Raw genomic sequence first — 16,170 nt, forward strand, 5'->3', positions numbered from 1 at the left:
TTTCGTTAATATCACGTGACATACACTCTATGACCCATCTCATCAATGCACTCGCATATGCGCACGGCAGTCTTCGGATGCTTTCTCGTCGGCTCATCCCCTTGAGAAGGTCTCGTATGACATGTATCGAAGCAGGAAAAGCCTCTGCTACGTCAAGCTAAAAATGCTATTCATTATGAATGTACAGTATGTGTGAATGGATGAATGGGATGAATTGACCTGATAACGGACAATGCCGGCAGTCGGCAATACCCAATCCACGAAAAAAGATCAAAAGGCCGAAGTCTCGCTTTTTGAGATGATCAGAAGGTATATGCACCCTATACATACAGATATGTATACGGCGTACTGAGGACCAACCTTACTGTCCGAAAACCATCTGGCAGAATTCGTGCTTCTTCTGATGCGTGTATCAACATTCTCATAGGGATTCGGCATTCCCGCTCGTATACGGTGCGCCAAAGAACCAAGAGTATAGCTACAATTCCAGCATCATAGGATCATAAGGATTTGGTGTACCGTATATACTTGGATATGTAAAAATATGTACATATGGAGATTCGGTGTATATATGTGATCTGGATCTAACAAGGATTAGGACTTGATGACGTGGTGATGATCGCGGTCATAATTCCGAAACGTAGCATGGGACTAGGATTGTGATCAGGATTAGGTGTGGACCACCTCCACCTGGGTTTACCCTGAATCACCGCACGGGGCGTATCAGTATCACTCACTCATATTCACTCATACCACTCATACCACTCGTACCTTTCAACCACTTGCACTACACCTCGGCTCTCTCAATACCATATACCTCTTACCCCATCATCTACTGTTAGCATACTTCACAGTCCATAGTCTACATCCTCTTGTCGCACACATTATCGTGCCATCTGCTTACTTCCTATCATCTCCTTGATAAGATAACATACAATATCCTCGAACAGACCTACCGGTCAGCCCAGAAGATTCCCAAGAAAAGAAAACTCACAAATCGGTTAGTATATATCTTCCTACTGCTCTCACTTCTCAAATAGATACATCATCATCCTGTGCTTGTATCATTCCCATCATCACCCCATATCATACATTGCATAGGTGCGCACACTCCGAAGCGCCGTCTACGGGTTGTGCGGGACGTTGTTCCTCACGTCACAAGATCAGACATTTCGGATGTCGACCGTCTCTGCATCGCTTCGTTTTGGTGCATCAAAAGCTGACTATATCTTTCTTACATGCAGACACCGGCCTACGGATCGATCTCGCTCTCAAGTACATCAAGGGCGTCAAGTACATAAGACTACTTTCAGTGAGTGAGCGACGACATTGCCTACTTTTCTTTTCCCAACCAACCCAGCGTGTACACCTAGGTTCCTTTGACTGGTTTGTGCGTGATGATTTGTTTCATTCTTTTGTGGACAGTCTCTTCTTCCTTGCATCGCATCCATTACACCCTCCTGCATGCTGTCTCCCATCTCAGCCACTTGCACTACGTCGCGACGTTGTCTTGTGATTTGCGATCAATCGGGGATGCGGTCCAGTGAGGTGTAGGTGGGTGGGTGATTCATGACCTCCACCCGCTTCGGATGATCTTCATGGTGATTTGGGTTTTTTTTCCTTTTTTTCTCTTCTGCGTTTTTTCTGTTTGACCCTAAAATTCGATTAGGTGGTTGATACCTTTCTTTTCGGCGTCACCCGCATGTCTACATGCTTGCATCTCAAGGTTGGTCATCTGCTGTTCTATTGCATCTCTTCCTTTGAGGATGTCATTGTATCCCATTTTATTGATGCTTGTTGGGTCGGGAATCTCTCTGCTACGCAGTCTTTTTTGTCTTTTTGCTCTTCCTTGTTCAACTGCATCCCTTGCATCCCTTGTTTCTCATCTCATCCGGTTACGCTGGAATACCCTGAGGAGGATGACTGTTGCTCCGAGTTTTGGGTTTTATCCCTGAACTATCCATATCACTTACCGTTCTTCGTTTTCGCTCACCTCCGCTTTCATCCTGTACGACGACCTTGTTTTTGGTGCAATGCTTCGCTCTTTCCCATCCGTTCAATCACTCTTAAAGCTTTTCTTTGATTGCTTGTTCCTAGCATCTCTCTATTGCTGTACCAAGACTTGGAGCCTGTCAAAGCTCTGTCGTCTGACATTCAGTATAGTCAGTATCCTTGCGTTCTCCTGCATTTCTTCTTTTCATACTTTGGAGGTGCGACCGAAAACCTGTTCTGGTGTATCGGTTCCAGCTGCTCTTGCAAGAGGTCACGACGTTTTTCTTCATTTCCATCACGCACTGCTTTATGACATTCCTGGTCTCTGTGCTTTCCAACACCGCAACTTGCAGAACTCTGATTGACTTTTGTTACCACTGATATTTGTATCTGTTTGGTGCTTGGGTCCGATCCCTCGAGTGGGGCACCGGGTGTTTCCCTTTTTCATTTTGTCCTTTCTTTCCCTCTTTCTCTTTTCTCTTAGTTTTGGTCTTGGGGGCATGGTCAATGGTTGATGGTTGATCGTTTATCACACACAAACATACCCACACATTCCTTATACCATCCTGTTACTGTTTCAAATCCTACAGGAACACATCCGCGTGTATGTTGTCATCATCATCATCAGCAGCAGCAGCACCATCGCCATTGCAATTTCTTGCCCCAATACACGCTCCTTGCTTGACGCCTTCCTTTCAGCTTTCCGATTTAGGTATCTCCCATAACATTCAGATACATAACCTTACATCCTTTATACTGTCGCCTCCTGTATTGGGTCCATGTCGGCGACTGTTCACACCTTATATCGTCATTCAAAACAGTCCACGCCGTAGCTTATCGATACCTTGTCCTGTTAGATCGGATATATCAAAACTCAAGCCATGTCATCATCACTGGTGCTGACACCAGAACCGAACCCACCGACTTCCCTCTCGGAACCGCCCCAAAGTCACCCGAGGCCTCAACGATCCACACGAGCAGCGGTCAATTATTCAGAACGCGCCCCGGATTACTCTTCGGTCTCACCACACTCAACCACTCCGACTCGCTCAGCAGCGGTGTCTACCAGATCCAGAAGGAGTACATCTAGTTCCTTATCAGTCGCGGAGAGATCACCGGACAAGAAGATGTTTGCCAATGGCAGGAAAAGAGCTTTCTCACCGCTGTTCGATAACGAAAGGAAAGAAGCTGCCCTTGGCTTGGTGCTCGGAGAGGAAGCTAGTACTGAGGACGAAACATCGGAGGGATCGAAAGCAACTGCGCAGGAGGAGGGTGAAGATGAAGTGGTAGATGATTTGAATGAGGATGAGGCTGAGGATGATGGCGATATCGGAAGTGACGGTGAAGAGGAAAAGGAGGGAGAAGAAGCTGAAGTGTTGAAGCTGTCCGAATCACCAATCAAAACAACCAAAGAACAAATCATTCCGACTGAGCAACTTGCCACCCTATCTAACTCTCGAGTTACCCGTCGGCGAACTGTCTCTCCCGAGAAGAAACCCGTGGAAGAGCCCACAACAACGGGTGTGATAAGACTTGTCTTCGGCAAGAAAAGGAAAGCTGAAGTGGATATGGAGTCAACCGAGAAGGGAGCTGTCCTAGCACCAACAGCTGCAGCGCCGGAAGCACCAGTACTCCAAGAGGAGCCTCAGAGTGAGGTGATGAGCGAAGATTTTCGAGAGGATTTACGCAAAAGGTTGCCACGAAAGAAAAGAAAATGGTTGAAAAAGGGAGAAGGTGAAGATCTTCTTCCTTTTTTATAAGTCAGAATTGCTAACTTTAAGACCTTTTTGACCATCTCAGTCGATCCCGATGATCCCATCGCAGTGGCTCGTCAGAAGGAGAGACACAGGTTGATAGACGAGTGAGTTTCTGCCGGGAAGAAGACGGATTCTTCTGACATATCATTGATAGAGCTATCGAGGATCTTAATAAACAAGAGCAATTGCTTTTGGATAACGCCCATCCCCAACTATTATGGTTGTGGGATGAATTAGAGCGCAGAAGGGGATTGCAGATAAACTGGCTCGAAGCTCGTCATGAGTGAGTATTTTGCTCCCACCGATTAATGCCGAATACTGACTAACATTTGCATCTCAGTGCGGCCATTGGGGATCTAGAGCGTCTGCGCGATCATGAGCTGCAAGTCGCAAAATCAGATTTCAGGGTGAGTAGCTATATCGGCATATCATATCGACCGTTCCACTGACGAGTCTTTCTAGCTAAAACGGGAGGAACTTGCCAATACGATGATCCGAGAGAACAGACACAAGATGGCTCGTACTGCTGCCGAACGTACCGCTCTCAAAAGACGGCCAGGCAGTATGCCCAACCTTCGAGGTGGTCGCGGTGGTGGAGGTTGGCAGGTGTCTACGACAAACCTCCTTTCAAATGGCGAGCAGAAGCTAGTACCTTTGACGAACGCAGATGATCCCGTCATGCGTCGAGACGTCTCCCGAAAGATTGAACCGCTTAATCCTGCCGAGGTCAAAGCCGATCTAGAGAAGCTCGAAGCACACAAAGTCAAACGGCAACATCGATCGTCAACACCTCCCAATGTTCATTCCAAACCTTCCGCTTCTAGGTCTGACCGTCACTCGCTCCCCCGTCCTGTTGAACAGCAACACAATGCTAAAGTCATGCGGTATGCTGCACCTCCAGCCGCCCCACATCGTCCTCCCAGCATATGGGATCCACCTAAGCCTCTGATGGTCAATCACGTGCACAAACAAGGAATCTCGCGCCCACGCTCTCCCGAGCATTTACCGCGATATCACAACGAACCAGTTCCTACGACAGGCTATGGTGGACGTGCGCCTTCACGTGGACTCCCATTCGCGTCCATGTTCAAGCCTGCTTCAGAAGCCCCAACATTTAGACAAGAAGCGATACCTCCTCATCGGCCATCGGGTCCACCACGTCCGAGATCTCCCCCTCATCAGCCCCCACATCATCCGATGGAAACAACACCCTCTGGTCTCTGGCCACACGCACGTCAAAGGCATCCATGGCTAGCATATGGTGGTGCACCTCCCAGAAAAGCCTGATATTGCTAGATATATATATATATACATACAACTGCTCATCTCTATACTCTTCACAACACATCGATAGACCTCCCAAACATCTACTTAACCCTTTCCCTGATCTATCGTGTCCTTGACGACCTGCAAATTATGACGATGACCAGGCAACATTTGAATCCTTGTTCTCAAATTGCATGATCAGTAGCTTCAGACCATAAAGCATGACTGACATATGTTGTAGATTGGTTATGCATGTGGGATACATATTTCGATGAATCGATGAATTGCATGCTATAATAATGGAAATGTGCCACATTCACGTATTACCGGTCAACTCCGCCCGCGCTCACACTCACCTCACCCCTTCGCATCTGTCTGTCTACCTTGAATTCGAAAACATGGTGATAGCAGTGACTCCATTTGTACGCATATATCATACAGTCCACCTTTGTAACAGCCATCATATCGTCTTCAGCGGCCTTGCAGCTGACTATAGCAACATCTGGTCGATTCATTACTCCCCTCAGGGATTTGCTGGCGAATTTTGAAAATAAAACTTTGGTAGCAGGATAGTGAATCAAGGAAAGGAAGATAACATCAAGTCAAAATGGTGAGTCTCGCTTTCATGTCTAAACGATGGGACTGCTAGAGTGCAAGGTATAGACATGCGGTCTGGAGACTCACTGAGATGAGGTATGAGGCTTACATGAGGTCCTAAAACCGGGGAAGAAGTTGTCGAGGGTAATATCTTGAGAAAGATTGAAAGCTAATTTTGTTGGAAACACTTTTCCATTTGATCACCATAATTAGCCTCGTAAGTGATTATCGAGATATTTTAGCCATCCAGCAGCCAGAAGCTAATATGTATCTTCCAAACAGCTCCAAAAGCCAAACACTCCAAGATGGTGACGTTGATTCACTACCGACTCAAGGTGACTTTGTAAGTTGGTTTTTTTTTCGAATCGGGAAGACTATGAGGAGCAGGTTGTCCAGAATCATGAGAATGTAGAGCAGATGGGATGATAGAAAGGAAACACAGCATGAAATGGCTTGTTGCTGATCGATCCACTCCATCTTGCAGGAACGACGGTCGATCCCTTGTCGGTCAGATGTTGGCGTACGACAAGCACATGAATTTCGTACTTGCGGAGTGTGAAGAGTTCAGGACTGTAAAGGTATGTTCAATCCCCTTCCTGGCAGAAGGGACACAAAACTGAATCTCGCGTTGTTTTGTATTTTAAATAGGGAAAGAAGACGAAGAGCACGCCAGCGGGTGAACCAGCTCCAAGTGTACAGCAAAAGCGAACGCTCGGTCTGGTTATCTTGAGAGGAGAGACAATTGTGTCGGTATCTGTAGAGGGACCTCCCCCAGTGCAAAAGGATGATGGATCTTTGTTAGCTGGACCAGGAAAAGGTGTACCTGCCGGAAGAGGAATGCCTCTGGGTGCTGGTAAGTGGTGCATATATATCCATCGAAGGCCATTTTGTGTATCCACTGCGAGAGGATGGGCAGACGTCGAATAAAGTCAAGAACAGAAGCGGAATCAGTCAATCATGGAGCACGAGTGCTGATTACGTCGCTGAACCTGATAGGTGCTCCTGGAGCGATGGCTGCTCGTCCTATGGCTTACGCTCGACCTCCTCCTGGTTTCCCTTCCGGTATGCCTGGTCTTCCACCTGGAATGCCACCTGGATTCCCAGGTGGTGCTCCTGGTCTTCCACCCGGGATGCCTCCTCCTGCTGGGTGAGTAGACTATACGCTTCGCGCATAGACAAAGAAAGCTAATGGCTTCTTGGTTTATCAGTATGCCCCCTGGGTTCCGACCTCCCGGTTTCCCTGGTGCTCCAGCAGGTTTACCGTTCCCTCCTGGACAAATGCCTCCCGGGTAAGTAGCTATCTCTGGATGACTTCGTTAGTATGCCTTGAAAGAATGCTGATGATGGTTCCTACAGGTTCCGTCCGCCTCAATAGACCATCCAATATGAGAGTGAGGGTTTGGTTAGACTGTCAGACCGGGTCATGAGGATAGTTCCAGGTCATGTGGGAGATACGGTGTCGAGCTGAGCTGTGGAGAGTTGTTAAAATATCTCAATAATCCTCTTTTCGTCCTACTTATTCATTCAATCTACAATGTCCAATGGTATTCTGCTTAGATGTTCAATGCATACATCACACCAAGCTCAGACTCGGGTCCCCTATCACACTGATCATCATATAGAATATTGATATAATAACATGATTGTCATTGTTCTCATGATGGATGCATCAACATGGTGCATGTTCTTGGTGATCATTGCCTCGTGTTTTCCTGCGATCAGTCCATCTCCATTTCCGCTTCCGATCCCACATTCCCATCATGTCATTCCTCTTTGTTTCTTCTTCTTCGTCTCTTCATCATCCACCTATCCTTGCCACTACTTAACTCTTCTATACATCATACTTTCTTCCTTCTTGCTTGAGATCCCTTATGACTGTATGGCTATTGCTTCTTGGAATTGCTTCCTGGAATTGAACGGACTGAACGATCATTTACGACCCCTCTGTCAGGAATCAGATAACACCAACACTACGATACCTCATCATTGTGAGCTTTTTCCTTCATACCAAGTCATTTGAATGTCCAGCTGACTATCTGCTACTCGTAGTGACCTCTTCACGCTTTATCTTATTCTACTCTCCTCACTTCTGCCTTTAATTGTCATAGAGGCCAAAATGGGTGGAAACGCATTCGACATTCCTGCTCAACGTCTAGCTCAAGCTCAGTATGATGCTCTCAAGGCTCATGTTTTCGCAGCGCTTGCAACATCATTCGAGCAAATAGAATCACCTCGAAACCTTCGATCCAAGACCGATCATGGCGATCTTGATATTTTGGTCGGTTTTGCGGGATCCATCCCAGGAGGAGACGAGGAATGGGTTCCTTCCACAGCCGACAACATCAAGGACGCCAAGACCGATTCACCGAAACTTGATAATTCACCTAACCCCGATCCTCTCTTGGAAGAAGTTATCGCTAAATTGGATCTCAAGCCTGCCTATGCACCTCAAGCCGAACGGTATTCGGTCGCCATTTCACCCAACGATGGAGGGACGATCAAGCTCATTGGTACGGGAAAGATGCTTCTTGGTAAAGAGGTGGAGGATTTGAGAGGATTGTGCGGAGAGATGAGACAGAATCTCAAGGCGACAGGGTGGAGAAGAAGAGGACCCGAGATAAGCTTCAAGGTACCTTGTCAGATAGTTGCTGGGGATGATGCAGTCGAGAGTAACGAGGAGAAGGTGAATTCATTCTGACCATCATGCACAGCATCAGAGCTGATCATTGCTATCATTGCTTTCATACCAATCAGTTTTACCCGATCGACGTCTTGTTGGTTTCTCCCGAGAGTTTCTACTTCAATCACCTAATGTCGTCCTACTCATCCACAGGAGTACTCCTCGGTCGGGTCCTCCGTCAACTTTCGAGATCTCTCACTTTACATCTCACTCATTTGGTTGTGCGACACTCACCGTACTTTGGTATACCTCCCATCGATATCACTCTTACCACTTCGCCCGAGGAATTCTGCGACTGGCTTGGACTTGATTACGAGATATGGAAGAAAGAAGGAGAGAGCTGGGTGACTGAAGTGGACTACTGGAAGTGGATGACCAACGCCAGAGCAGACAGCCCCGCAGCTCAAGCTATCAAGAGAATGTCTGCGAGAAGCAGATCTACGATCAACGAGGGATTAAGCAAAAAGAGACGAAAGCGAGCAGACTTTGCAGATCGATTTTACGAATGGCTTCAAAAGGAATCGGAGTGGGCACCTAAAACTGAAACAGGTGATGCAACAACCTCACCACAAGAGTCAGTACCACCCACTCTGATTCCTCTACCTACTCCAGGTCGTGATGGTGAAGCGGGTATTTCGACTCCGTCTTTACCTACCACGGATCAGTTACTCGCTACGCAAGGCAGTGGTCAGTCCAAATCGCCTGCATCCTCATGTAATCCTGATAATCCCTCTTTCATTGATCCGGATCACCCTCAACCCCTCGATTCAAGAGCATCAGCTGCGATCGAATACTGGAAGAAACAAGAGGTTTATGAAGCGATATTAGAGGAAAGAAAGACCGTAGCGAAAGTGTTGGCTGATAGACAAAGAGATCGCGTCGATAGGAAAGATAAGGCGACTGATGGGGAAAACAATAATCAAGAAGAGGTCAAGAATTGGTAAGAAGGTTATGGACGATTGCGTGAGGGTGGATGGACAAAGTTTTGGATCCATGGGTGATACCTTGTAATTATGATAATTAACGAATAGGACGAAACATAATGTTTATGAGATATCTAAGATGGACTGCGATGATCTGTTATGTGGTAACGTTTTATAGCTTGAGCTGTTTAATCCCAGATTTTGTATTATACATTCTGATCATCATCAGATATGATTTATGAGTACGTATGTATATACAATTTCAATATGTTACACGGACAATGTCCACCAAAGACCATAATGACCATCTGTTCTTATCTATAAATAACAATCCAAGGTGGATTGTTCTATTATTTTGACCATCTTTGAGAGCACTAGACCTACCGTTCGTTCATCAGGAGCTGCCACCCCAATTGAACCCCACAGTCCGTCCTTGGGCTGTTGGACTCTCCTTGAACGGTGATGTACCTTCTCCCTTACCCAAAGCCGCACCGAATCGCAGCGGTATAGCCCCCTGAGTGGCTGGAAGACCAGTGGGATTGATCGTCTGCTGATCTGGCGATACTTGAGAAGATATAGATTGAGAGGTCCGAAAAGGAGAATTGAAGTCGGATATGGATGCAGGAGGATGTGTGCTAGGGTTGGACGGCTTTGAACCTGAAGCTGAGTTGGGTCCTCGTTGAGAACTGACAGAAGGTTGAGATGGGGTCCAAGGAGGGGTCTTCGATCTCTGACCAGGAGGAGGGAGTTGTATACTGCCTGATCCAGAGCCAGACTGACCGAGTTCCGGAGAAGGTGATCTTAGGAATGATTGATATAACCTCACGTCGTTCTCGTGATCCTGTATACCTCTCTCATCGTGTTTGTGGAAAGACAAATGATAGTCTGAGGGGATCGCACCTGATGCGGGTGGATCAGGCAATGATTGAAAAGAGGGTGGTACTGGAAAGGATAAGGTATGAGTGGAGGTTGTGATGTCTCCTGTCGTTTGAGATGGATGGGGGTTGATAGGGAGTCCATCTATTGGGGTCATGAGCTCTTATACAGGGGGTAGCACCACAAAATACATCATGTTATATACTCACTTGCAGGACGAGGGCTTGGATCTATCACTTCCCATTGACCGAATTCCTTCCTTTTCCTCAAATTCCTACCCGTCAGATCTATAGGTTGAGCATATGCGATGTGTTCTACCGTGAAGTGCGTCTGCCATTCGGAGAAGGACAGAAAGGTCTCGGAACAGAAATCCCATCTGTAGCCATATTCACATGTCAGTTTTCAGATCCAAGCAGAAGAAGAATGAGAGGAACAAGGTTGGATGATTGGACTGTGAAGGCAATCTTATCACTTACTTGCAATGAATGGCACACTGTTTATGAGTCAGTGATCCTGACGCTTCACCATTCTGTTCCAGTTGGTTCATGTCTGATATCTGAGAGTTGTGTCCTATAGTGATTTGGGGGAAGATGAGTATAGCATGATGAAGACAGATACCTTATGTGTGTACATATATGTATGCATGTACCTTGAATATTTAGACAAACAAATCGACTGCTGTGGTAGCTGATATCGTCTCTTGACTTTACGTAATTGAGACAGGTATCTGTGTCCGATTCCCTTCCTGTTCGAAGCAACATGAGCTATATACATGCATACATGTGAGGATCGGCGATTGAGAAGCAGCCCATAGCTATGCATTCGAAATGTATCGGAGTACTGTTCAGCGAGATGTGGGATGAGAGACGTGGTATTGAACATGAGATGGTGATGATCAAAGGGGTTTGGTATGACGTCGTTGATGTTCTTCATCTCTTCAAATCTTGTTTCATCTCATCATCATCTTACCAGTACCACTTGCATCCATATCAAGCTCACCTTCTTACTCACCTCGCTTGATCCTCTCCGTGCCAGCATATATACAAAAAACCCTACTGCCCAGCATTTCTCTCCTATCCATCCAACCCTTACCGCGTATCCGCGTATACCAAATCAACAACCTCATCCGCACCATGTCCTCATCCGCATCGGCCGCCGCTCCTTTGGGTGGATTCTCAGCTCTCGTCAATTCCTCTTCGGATTCTCGAGACAAGGAGCTGGTCATCAGACAAGTAACTCCTGACATCGTCACTTTCTCAGTACCCTTCGTAAGTCCTCCCAGCCTCTTCCATCTATGTCGATAACTCGAACTGATAGAACCACTTTGTCTCAGACCAGGGGGATGGTACCCATAGGTGGAAGAAGTACAGCTGTTCGTATATCCCGACAACCTAAACCCTCAGTCACCGAGAGTGGTATACAACCGGCTCCTCAAAGTAATTCTTCTGGTGAAGTATTGGTCTATGCATCAACTCCCTTGACAAAGGCAACTGTAGAAGCTCTCAAATCGCTCGGAGAAGTCAAATGGCTCGTCACGCCCGATGGTGAACATACCATGTATATTCAGGAATACGTTGACCACTATCCTTCTGCTGAGTAAGTGATTCTAACCTTCATCGGAGTGGAAATGGCACAGGCGCATTTGAAAGTGAGACGAAAGCGAGAAGGCGTAGGTGCAGGGTGTAGTCAAAGTATTGAAACTACGCTGACAGTGTACATGCACCATAGAGCGATTGGCGTTGAGAGATGCAAGGAGAAGAAATCTAATATCTCATGGGCAGGTATCTTTGGACCAAAAGATGATGGGGAAAGCAAGAAGTATGGATTTGAACCTGAGGCGAGTACACTGCCCGCTTTCAACCTTATGGATCGTCTGATGTTCATCCTTACTTTTCGGCTGATACGTTCCCATTAGGTGTCTCTCCATCAAGTGTCTGCACATATCAATCATGAGCTGACGGCAGTCCACCATCCTTCCGGTACGCTTATCCAAGCCGACATGCTCTTCAACCTTCCTGCAACTGAGCAATACTCCCGAGCTGGAGGATTACCCACCCTCTTCAAGTGGCTTGGTGGTGGTAAATCCATGAGTCCTGGAGGAAAGGTACATGATCTCATGGCCAATCAAATATCGAAAGACAAGGAGTGAGTTGGTCGTTGATTCTATTGGATAAGGTGATCCTGACATCGATACCAATTCAGCCTGCTCAAAAAGGAATTGCAGCCTATCCTTGCTGCCAAATGGGATCGAATCATCCCATGCCACGGTGACGTGATTGAGACAGGTGGTCGAGTGGCGTGGGAGAAAGTCTGGGGGAGATTTGAGCAATAAGAAGTAACCAAGGACCCTCTCTTTTTCCAGATCGAGGAAGCCATATCATTTTTTGGGGACTATATAAAATGATATCAGTGGGTAAAATTGGAGATCACATATTGTCAAAGTTATGTAAAAGTCACTAAGGATTCATCATCTTTGATGATATTCATTTCAATCCATTTATCCATTTTGTAAATTTGGAAAAGAGCAAAGAAACACTATTCAAGAAATTTTTGTTTGAGATCACGAGGGGGGAAGTGAAGACGAGATCTGCTTATCACGATTAGCGATCCGTCTCCATATATGATCAAGCTGTACAAGCACTCACTATTCACGATCGGCTCGAGGAGCTCGGTCATCATAATCTCTTCTAGGCGCATCATATTCTCTTCGGGGAGATCTGTCTCTGGGAGTGTATCGATCATCTCGTCGATCATCTCTTCTTTCGTCTCTTCTATCATCTCTTCTTTCATAACCTCGATCCTCTCTTCTATCGTCTCGTCGGTCATAGTCTCGTCGTTCGTAATCACGAGGTCCTCGACGGTCGTCGTAGCTTCTGTTTGATCGTCGATCATCGTAATCACGGGGAGGTGGTCGACGATCGGTATCAGCTCGTCTGGCATCATCCGCACCGGCAGGGTTCTAGATGTCAGCTCTTATTCGGTTGCTCGAGTACTCACGATCTCTAAGGTCACAGGTGCTCCGTTGATGTCGACACCAGCGAGACGTTTGACAGCATCCTCGCAGTCTTCCAAAGTGGGGTATTCGATGATACTAGAGGGGTGTGTCAGCCTCCCAGAACCAACCGATGAATAGGGATGACGTACCCTTGACCAGGGTTGTTTCTATCGACATCAGCGTAGATGATGTTGTTTCCACCAAGTCGACCGAAATCTTTGAGATCCTGAAGCAAAATGTCAGGAGAGAAGCCAAGTATGCCATAAGTTGGGCAAGTGAGTCCCGTGAGAGGTGGAAGAATAAGACCGCCGCCAGCAGATCGCCATCACCATGACCAGGAATGTTTATGATTGGACCAAATGGGAAAAGTACCGCACCTGCCAGCTGGTTGAACTGGGAATACCAATTACAGCGATTCGGACACCTTTTCGAGGAGGTCCGGCACTTCTAGGAGGACGACTATGGTTGGCTTTAGTAATCAGCAAAGAGTTGTTTACGCCTCATTTTGAAATTTGACTTACGCATCGTAGACATCACGTCTTCTTGAGTCCCGGGGTTCTTGGACGACCAAGCTATAAATCGTCAAACCTGCTCGATTATGTGTTCTACTCACTTTTCACCCATGAATGGTCTGTTGTTAAAGTCTCGGATAACATCCTCGGCATCCTGAAGATCACGTCAGCAAGCAGAACTTTTGAATCAGACAGGAATGACTCACTCTGGATGATTCAAATTCGACGAATCCAAAGTTACCCATGAGCTTGATGTCGATGATTCGTCCGTAACCTCTGAAGTGCTATTGCATGTCAACGACGATCGAAGGGATTGACACTCACGTCCTCCACATCGGCTTTCTGGGCCGCTACGGATGCCATCAGCAGATGCCATCTCGAGCAGACATAATGAGCACTCACTGGGTGGTAGATGACCGATATAGATCCTTCTTGACATTGTTATTTGGTGTATGATAAGGGGAGATGTATATGAGTCGAGGGTGAATGAGAAGGAGTGAGAAAGAGAAAGAGAGAGAGAGAGATATGAGATGGGATATATACATATGAAAACATTCAGGGAATACCCAAAGTAGACTGCTCTAGATCGATTTGATCCCGTCGACCTACCCCAGCCAGAGACGTCATTAAAAGTATTTCAATCGCAATCTCATCCTTGTTGTAGCTGTTACATACGCTCATCCCATGCAATCATCAGTCTGACCAGTAGGATGGCGGTCGATTCTCGGCCTCATACCCAGCTAGATGCAGAGGCACATCCACAAGCTCACAACAGCAATTCACGGCCGAGTCCTTCCAGCTCTCTCCGATGGCGCAGTCCACCGTCTCAGCCGGATAATTGGGTAAAGAGGAAATGTGCAATCTTGTAAGCTGATGTATTCGCTGTTGTTGGTCCAAGCTAATTCGTGGCTTAGTATTGTATTGGCCTTGGCATGTTGGTCATTCTATGTAGTCGCAGGTCGGGTCTGTACGCCCATGATCCGTAGGTATTCGCCTACGGGCTTAGGAAGGTCAACTGGAAGTGAGTCGACTTTCACCCAAGTCTCTGTACACAAAGCTGATTCAAAGTCAGTCGGAACTCTTGTCGGTTTCATCATCTTCTGGCTTCTCATGACGATCACGTATTTGAGGGTACGTGCAATCTTTCGTCATCGTTCCAGACAGAGAGCTAAGCTGTCTTGAATGTAGATGCTCTTCACGAGCCCAGGTCTTGCTCCCAAGGTAAATTACCCCTTCAGAAAGAATGCATCTAGGCAGCGCTGACTAGATTACAGCATGTGGCCAAATCCCCCGAACCAGATCTTTCCGAATATCGCCTCGAAGAATTTGCGCCCTCGTCAGCCTCCAACAGACCATTCGATGACTTTTCCGATGGTCCAGAGCCATCCGAGCTCGCACCGATCGGTAACCTCGTGCATGACACTCTGCACAGTCAGAGGATATCGTCAGAATCCGGAACAGAAGTCCCACTGAAGACGCAGAAGAGCGTAAGGGATTGGCGAACGGTAGAAAGACCTGTACCGGCTGTCTTGCCCAACCTGAGATGGTGTCGCCACTGCGAGATCATCAAGCCTCCTCGGACTCGTCATTGCAGGCATTGTGGAGTCTGTATACTGCAATACGATCGTGAGTGTGACTTCAGAACAACACTCTGCTGACAGATGAATAGATCATTGCCTCTGGATCGGACAATGCGTTGGCTGGGGCAATCACAAGGTATGCATGAAGGGAAATATCAGCACGCTGACTTTCAGTTCTTCATCATCTTCACGTTCTGGGGAGCGATATTCTGTGCATACCTTATGAGCCTTCTCATTGCCGTTTCGGCCAAGTCGCCGGGCATGGACGGTCAGGTTTTGGCTTTGATAATCCTGTAAGCAAAGCTGATCATGTACCTGCTTAATATGCTAAGTCATTCTTCAGATCTGCTCTTTTTGGTCTCTTCACTTTCTCGATGTGTGCGACACATGTCAATTTTATCGTGACGGGAAGAACGACGGTCGAATCTTATTCTAGAAGGGATCAGCATGATGCGGAAAGTCGGATATTGCAGCAAGAATACGGATACTTCTTCCACAATAGCGAGAGAAGGAAGGTACAGAAGAGATGGCGCGAAGAGTGGGGAAACACTCCGGTAGACGCTAGATGGGTCTTTGGAACAAAGAGGGAATTATGGGAGCAGGAGATGGGTAAGGATCCTTTAGGGTGGATACGTGAGTTGCGCATTTTCTCCGATTCCTCTTTGTCAATATCTCAGTAGACGATAGCTGACAGAATATGGCTCCCCCGTACTGTTTCGTAATGCAGTGCCTATCGGTAGGCCTTTGGGAGATGGTCTACACTTTGAGAATAATCCACGCTTTGGTCCAAACGGGGAATGGTTGAAGAAAAAAGATTGGCCAAAGGAGTTACAGACATAGATCTTACAGCCTTTCAGTGCGAAACAAGGCAAAGGCGGTATGGTAGATTTGGGGTTTGTTTTTTCTCTTGTCTTTTCTTGTTAACTCATCTGTAATTTGTTGTTTACATTAGTCATCCTCCAATTCAGCAGTCTCGTGTTTTTGTACATGCA

The 16,170-nt window shown here is 46.8% G+C and overlaps 7 protein-coding genes across 7 annotated transcripts; 5 read left to right on the top strand and 2 right to left on the bottom strand.

The window, feature by feature from the left end:
* Positions 1–2,873: 2,873 nt before the first annotated feature.
* L199_007720 (uncharacterized protein) lies at positions 2,874–5,036 on the top strand (the record flags this gene model as incomplete). The annotated part of the gene is made up of 5 exons (XM_064893406.1): positions 2,874–3,726; positions 3,793–3,853; positions 3,904–4,032; positions 4,090–4,156; positions 4,212–5,036. The coding sequence occupies 5 exons, from the start codon at positions 2,874–2,876 to the stop codon at positions 5,034–5,036; spliced, it is 1,935 nt and encodes a 644-aa protein (XP_064749478.1).
* Positions 5,037–5,917: 881 nt separating this feature from the next.
* On the top strand, positions 5,918–6,987 carry L199_007721 (uncharacterized protein; the record flags this gene model as incomplete). The annotated part of the gene is made up of 6 exons (XM_064893407.1): positions 5,918–5,955; positions 6,097–6,190; positions 6,261–6,465; positions 6,609–6,759; positions 6,821–6,901; positions 6,969–6,987. The coding sequence occupies 6 exons, from the start codon at positions 5,918–5,920 to the stop codon at positions 6,985–6,987; spliced, it is 588 nt and encodes a 195-aa protein (XP_064749479.1).
* A 741-nt stretch (positions 6,988–7,728) lies between these two features.
* Positions 7,729–9,236, top strand: L199_007722 (uncharacterized protein; the record flags this gene model as incomplete). Its single annotated transcript, XM_064893408.1, has 2 exons — positions 7,729–8,295; positions 8,367–9,236. The coding sequence occupies 2 exons, from the start codon at positions 7,729–7,731 to the stop codon at positions 9,234–9,236; spliced, it is 1,437 nt and encodes a 478-aa protein (XP_064749480.1).
* Positions 9,237–9,609: 373 nt separating this feature from the next.
* On the bottom strand, positions 9,610–10,638 carry L199_007723 (uncharacterized protein; the record flags this gene model as incomplete). Its single annotated transcript, XM_064893409.1, has 3 exons — positions 9,610–10,235; positions 10,301–10,467; positions 10,568–10,638. 3 exons carry the CDS (start codon positions 10,636–10,638, stop codon positions 9,610–9,612), a joined length of 864 nt encoding a protein of 287 aa, XP_064749481.1.
* Positions 10,639–11,224: 586 nt separating this feature from the next.
* Positions 11,225–12,423, top strand: L199_007724 (uncharacterized protein; the record flags this gene model as incomplete). The annotated part of the gene is made up of 5 exons (XM_064893410.1): positions 11,225–11,359; positions 11,425–11,687; positions 11,820–11,928; positions 12,007–12,236; positions 12,294–12,423. The coding sequence occupies 5 exons, from the start codon at positions 11,225–11,227 to the stop codon at positions 12,421–12,423; spliced, it is 867 nt and encodes a 288-aa protein (XP_064749482.1).
* Positions 12,424–12,735: 312 nt separating this feature from the next.
* L199_007725 (uncharacterized protein) lies at positions 12,736–13,843 on the bottom strand (the record flags this gene model as incomplete). The annotated part of the gene is made up of 7 exons (XM_064893411.1): positions 12,736–13,050; positions 13,104–13,182; positions 13,236–13,312; positions 13,464–13,545; positions 13,608–13,658; positions 13,700–13,752; positions 13,805–13,843. The coding sequence occupies 7 exons, from the start codon at positions 13,841–13,843 to the stop codon at positions 12,736–12,738; spliced, it is 696 nt and encodes a 231-aa protein (XP_064749483.1).
* Positions 13,844–14,308: 465 nt separating this feature from the next.
* On the top strand, positions 14,309–16,018 carry L199_007726 (uncharacterized protein; the record flags this gene model as incomplete). Its single annotated transcript, XM_064893412.1, has 9 exons — positions 14,309–14,463; positions 14,513–14,619; positions 14,671–14,729; positions 14,787–14,819; positions 14,873–15,002; positions 15,074–15,224; positions 15,268–15,471; positions 15,522–15,811; positions 15,906–16,018. The coding sequence occupies 9 exons, from the start codon at positions 14,309–14,311 to the stop codon at positions 16,016–16,018; spliced, it is 1,242 nt and encodes a 413-aa protein (XP_064749484.1).
* Between the last annotated feature and the right edge of the window lie 152 nt (positions 16,019–16,170).

This window comes from Kwoniella botswanensis, chromosome 2 (genome assembly GCF_036426115.1).
Source record: "Kwoniella botswanensis chromosome 2, complete sequence".
NCBI classification, from domain to species: Eukaryota; Fungi; Basidiomycota; class Tremellomycetes; order Tremellales; family Cryptococcaceae; genus Kwoniella; species Kwoniella botswanensis.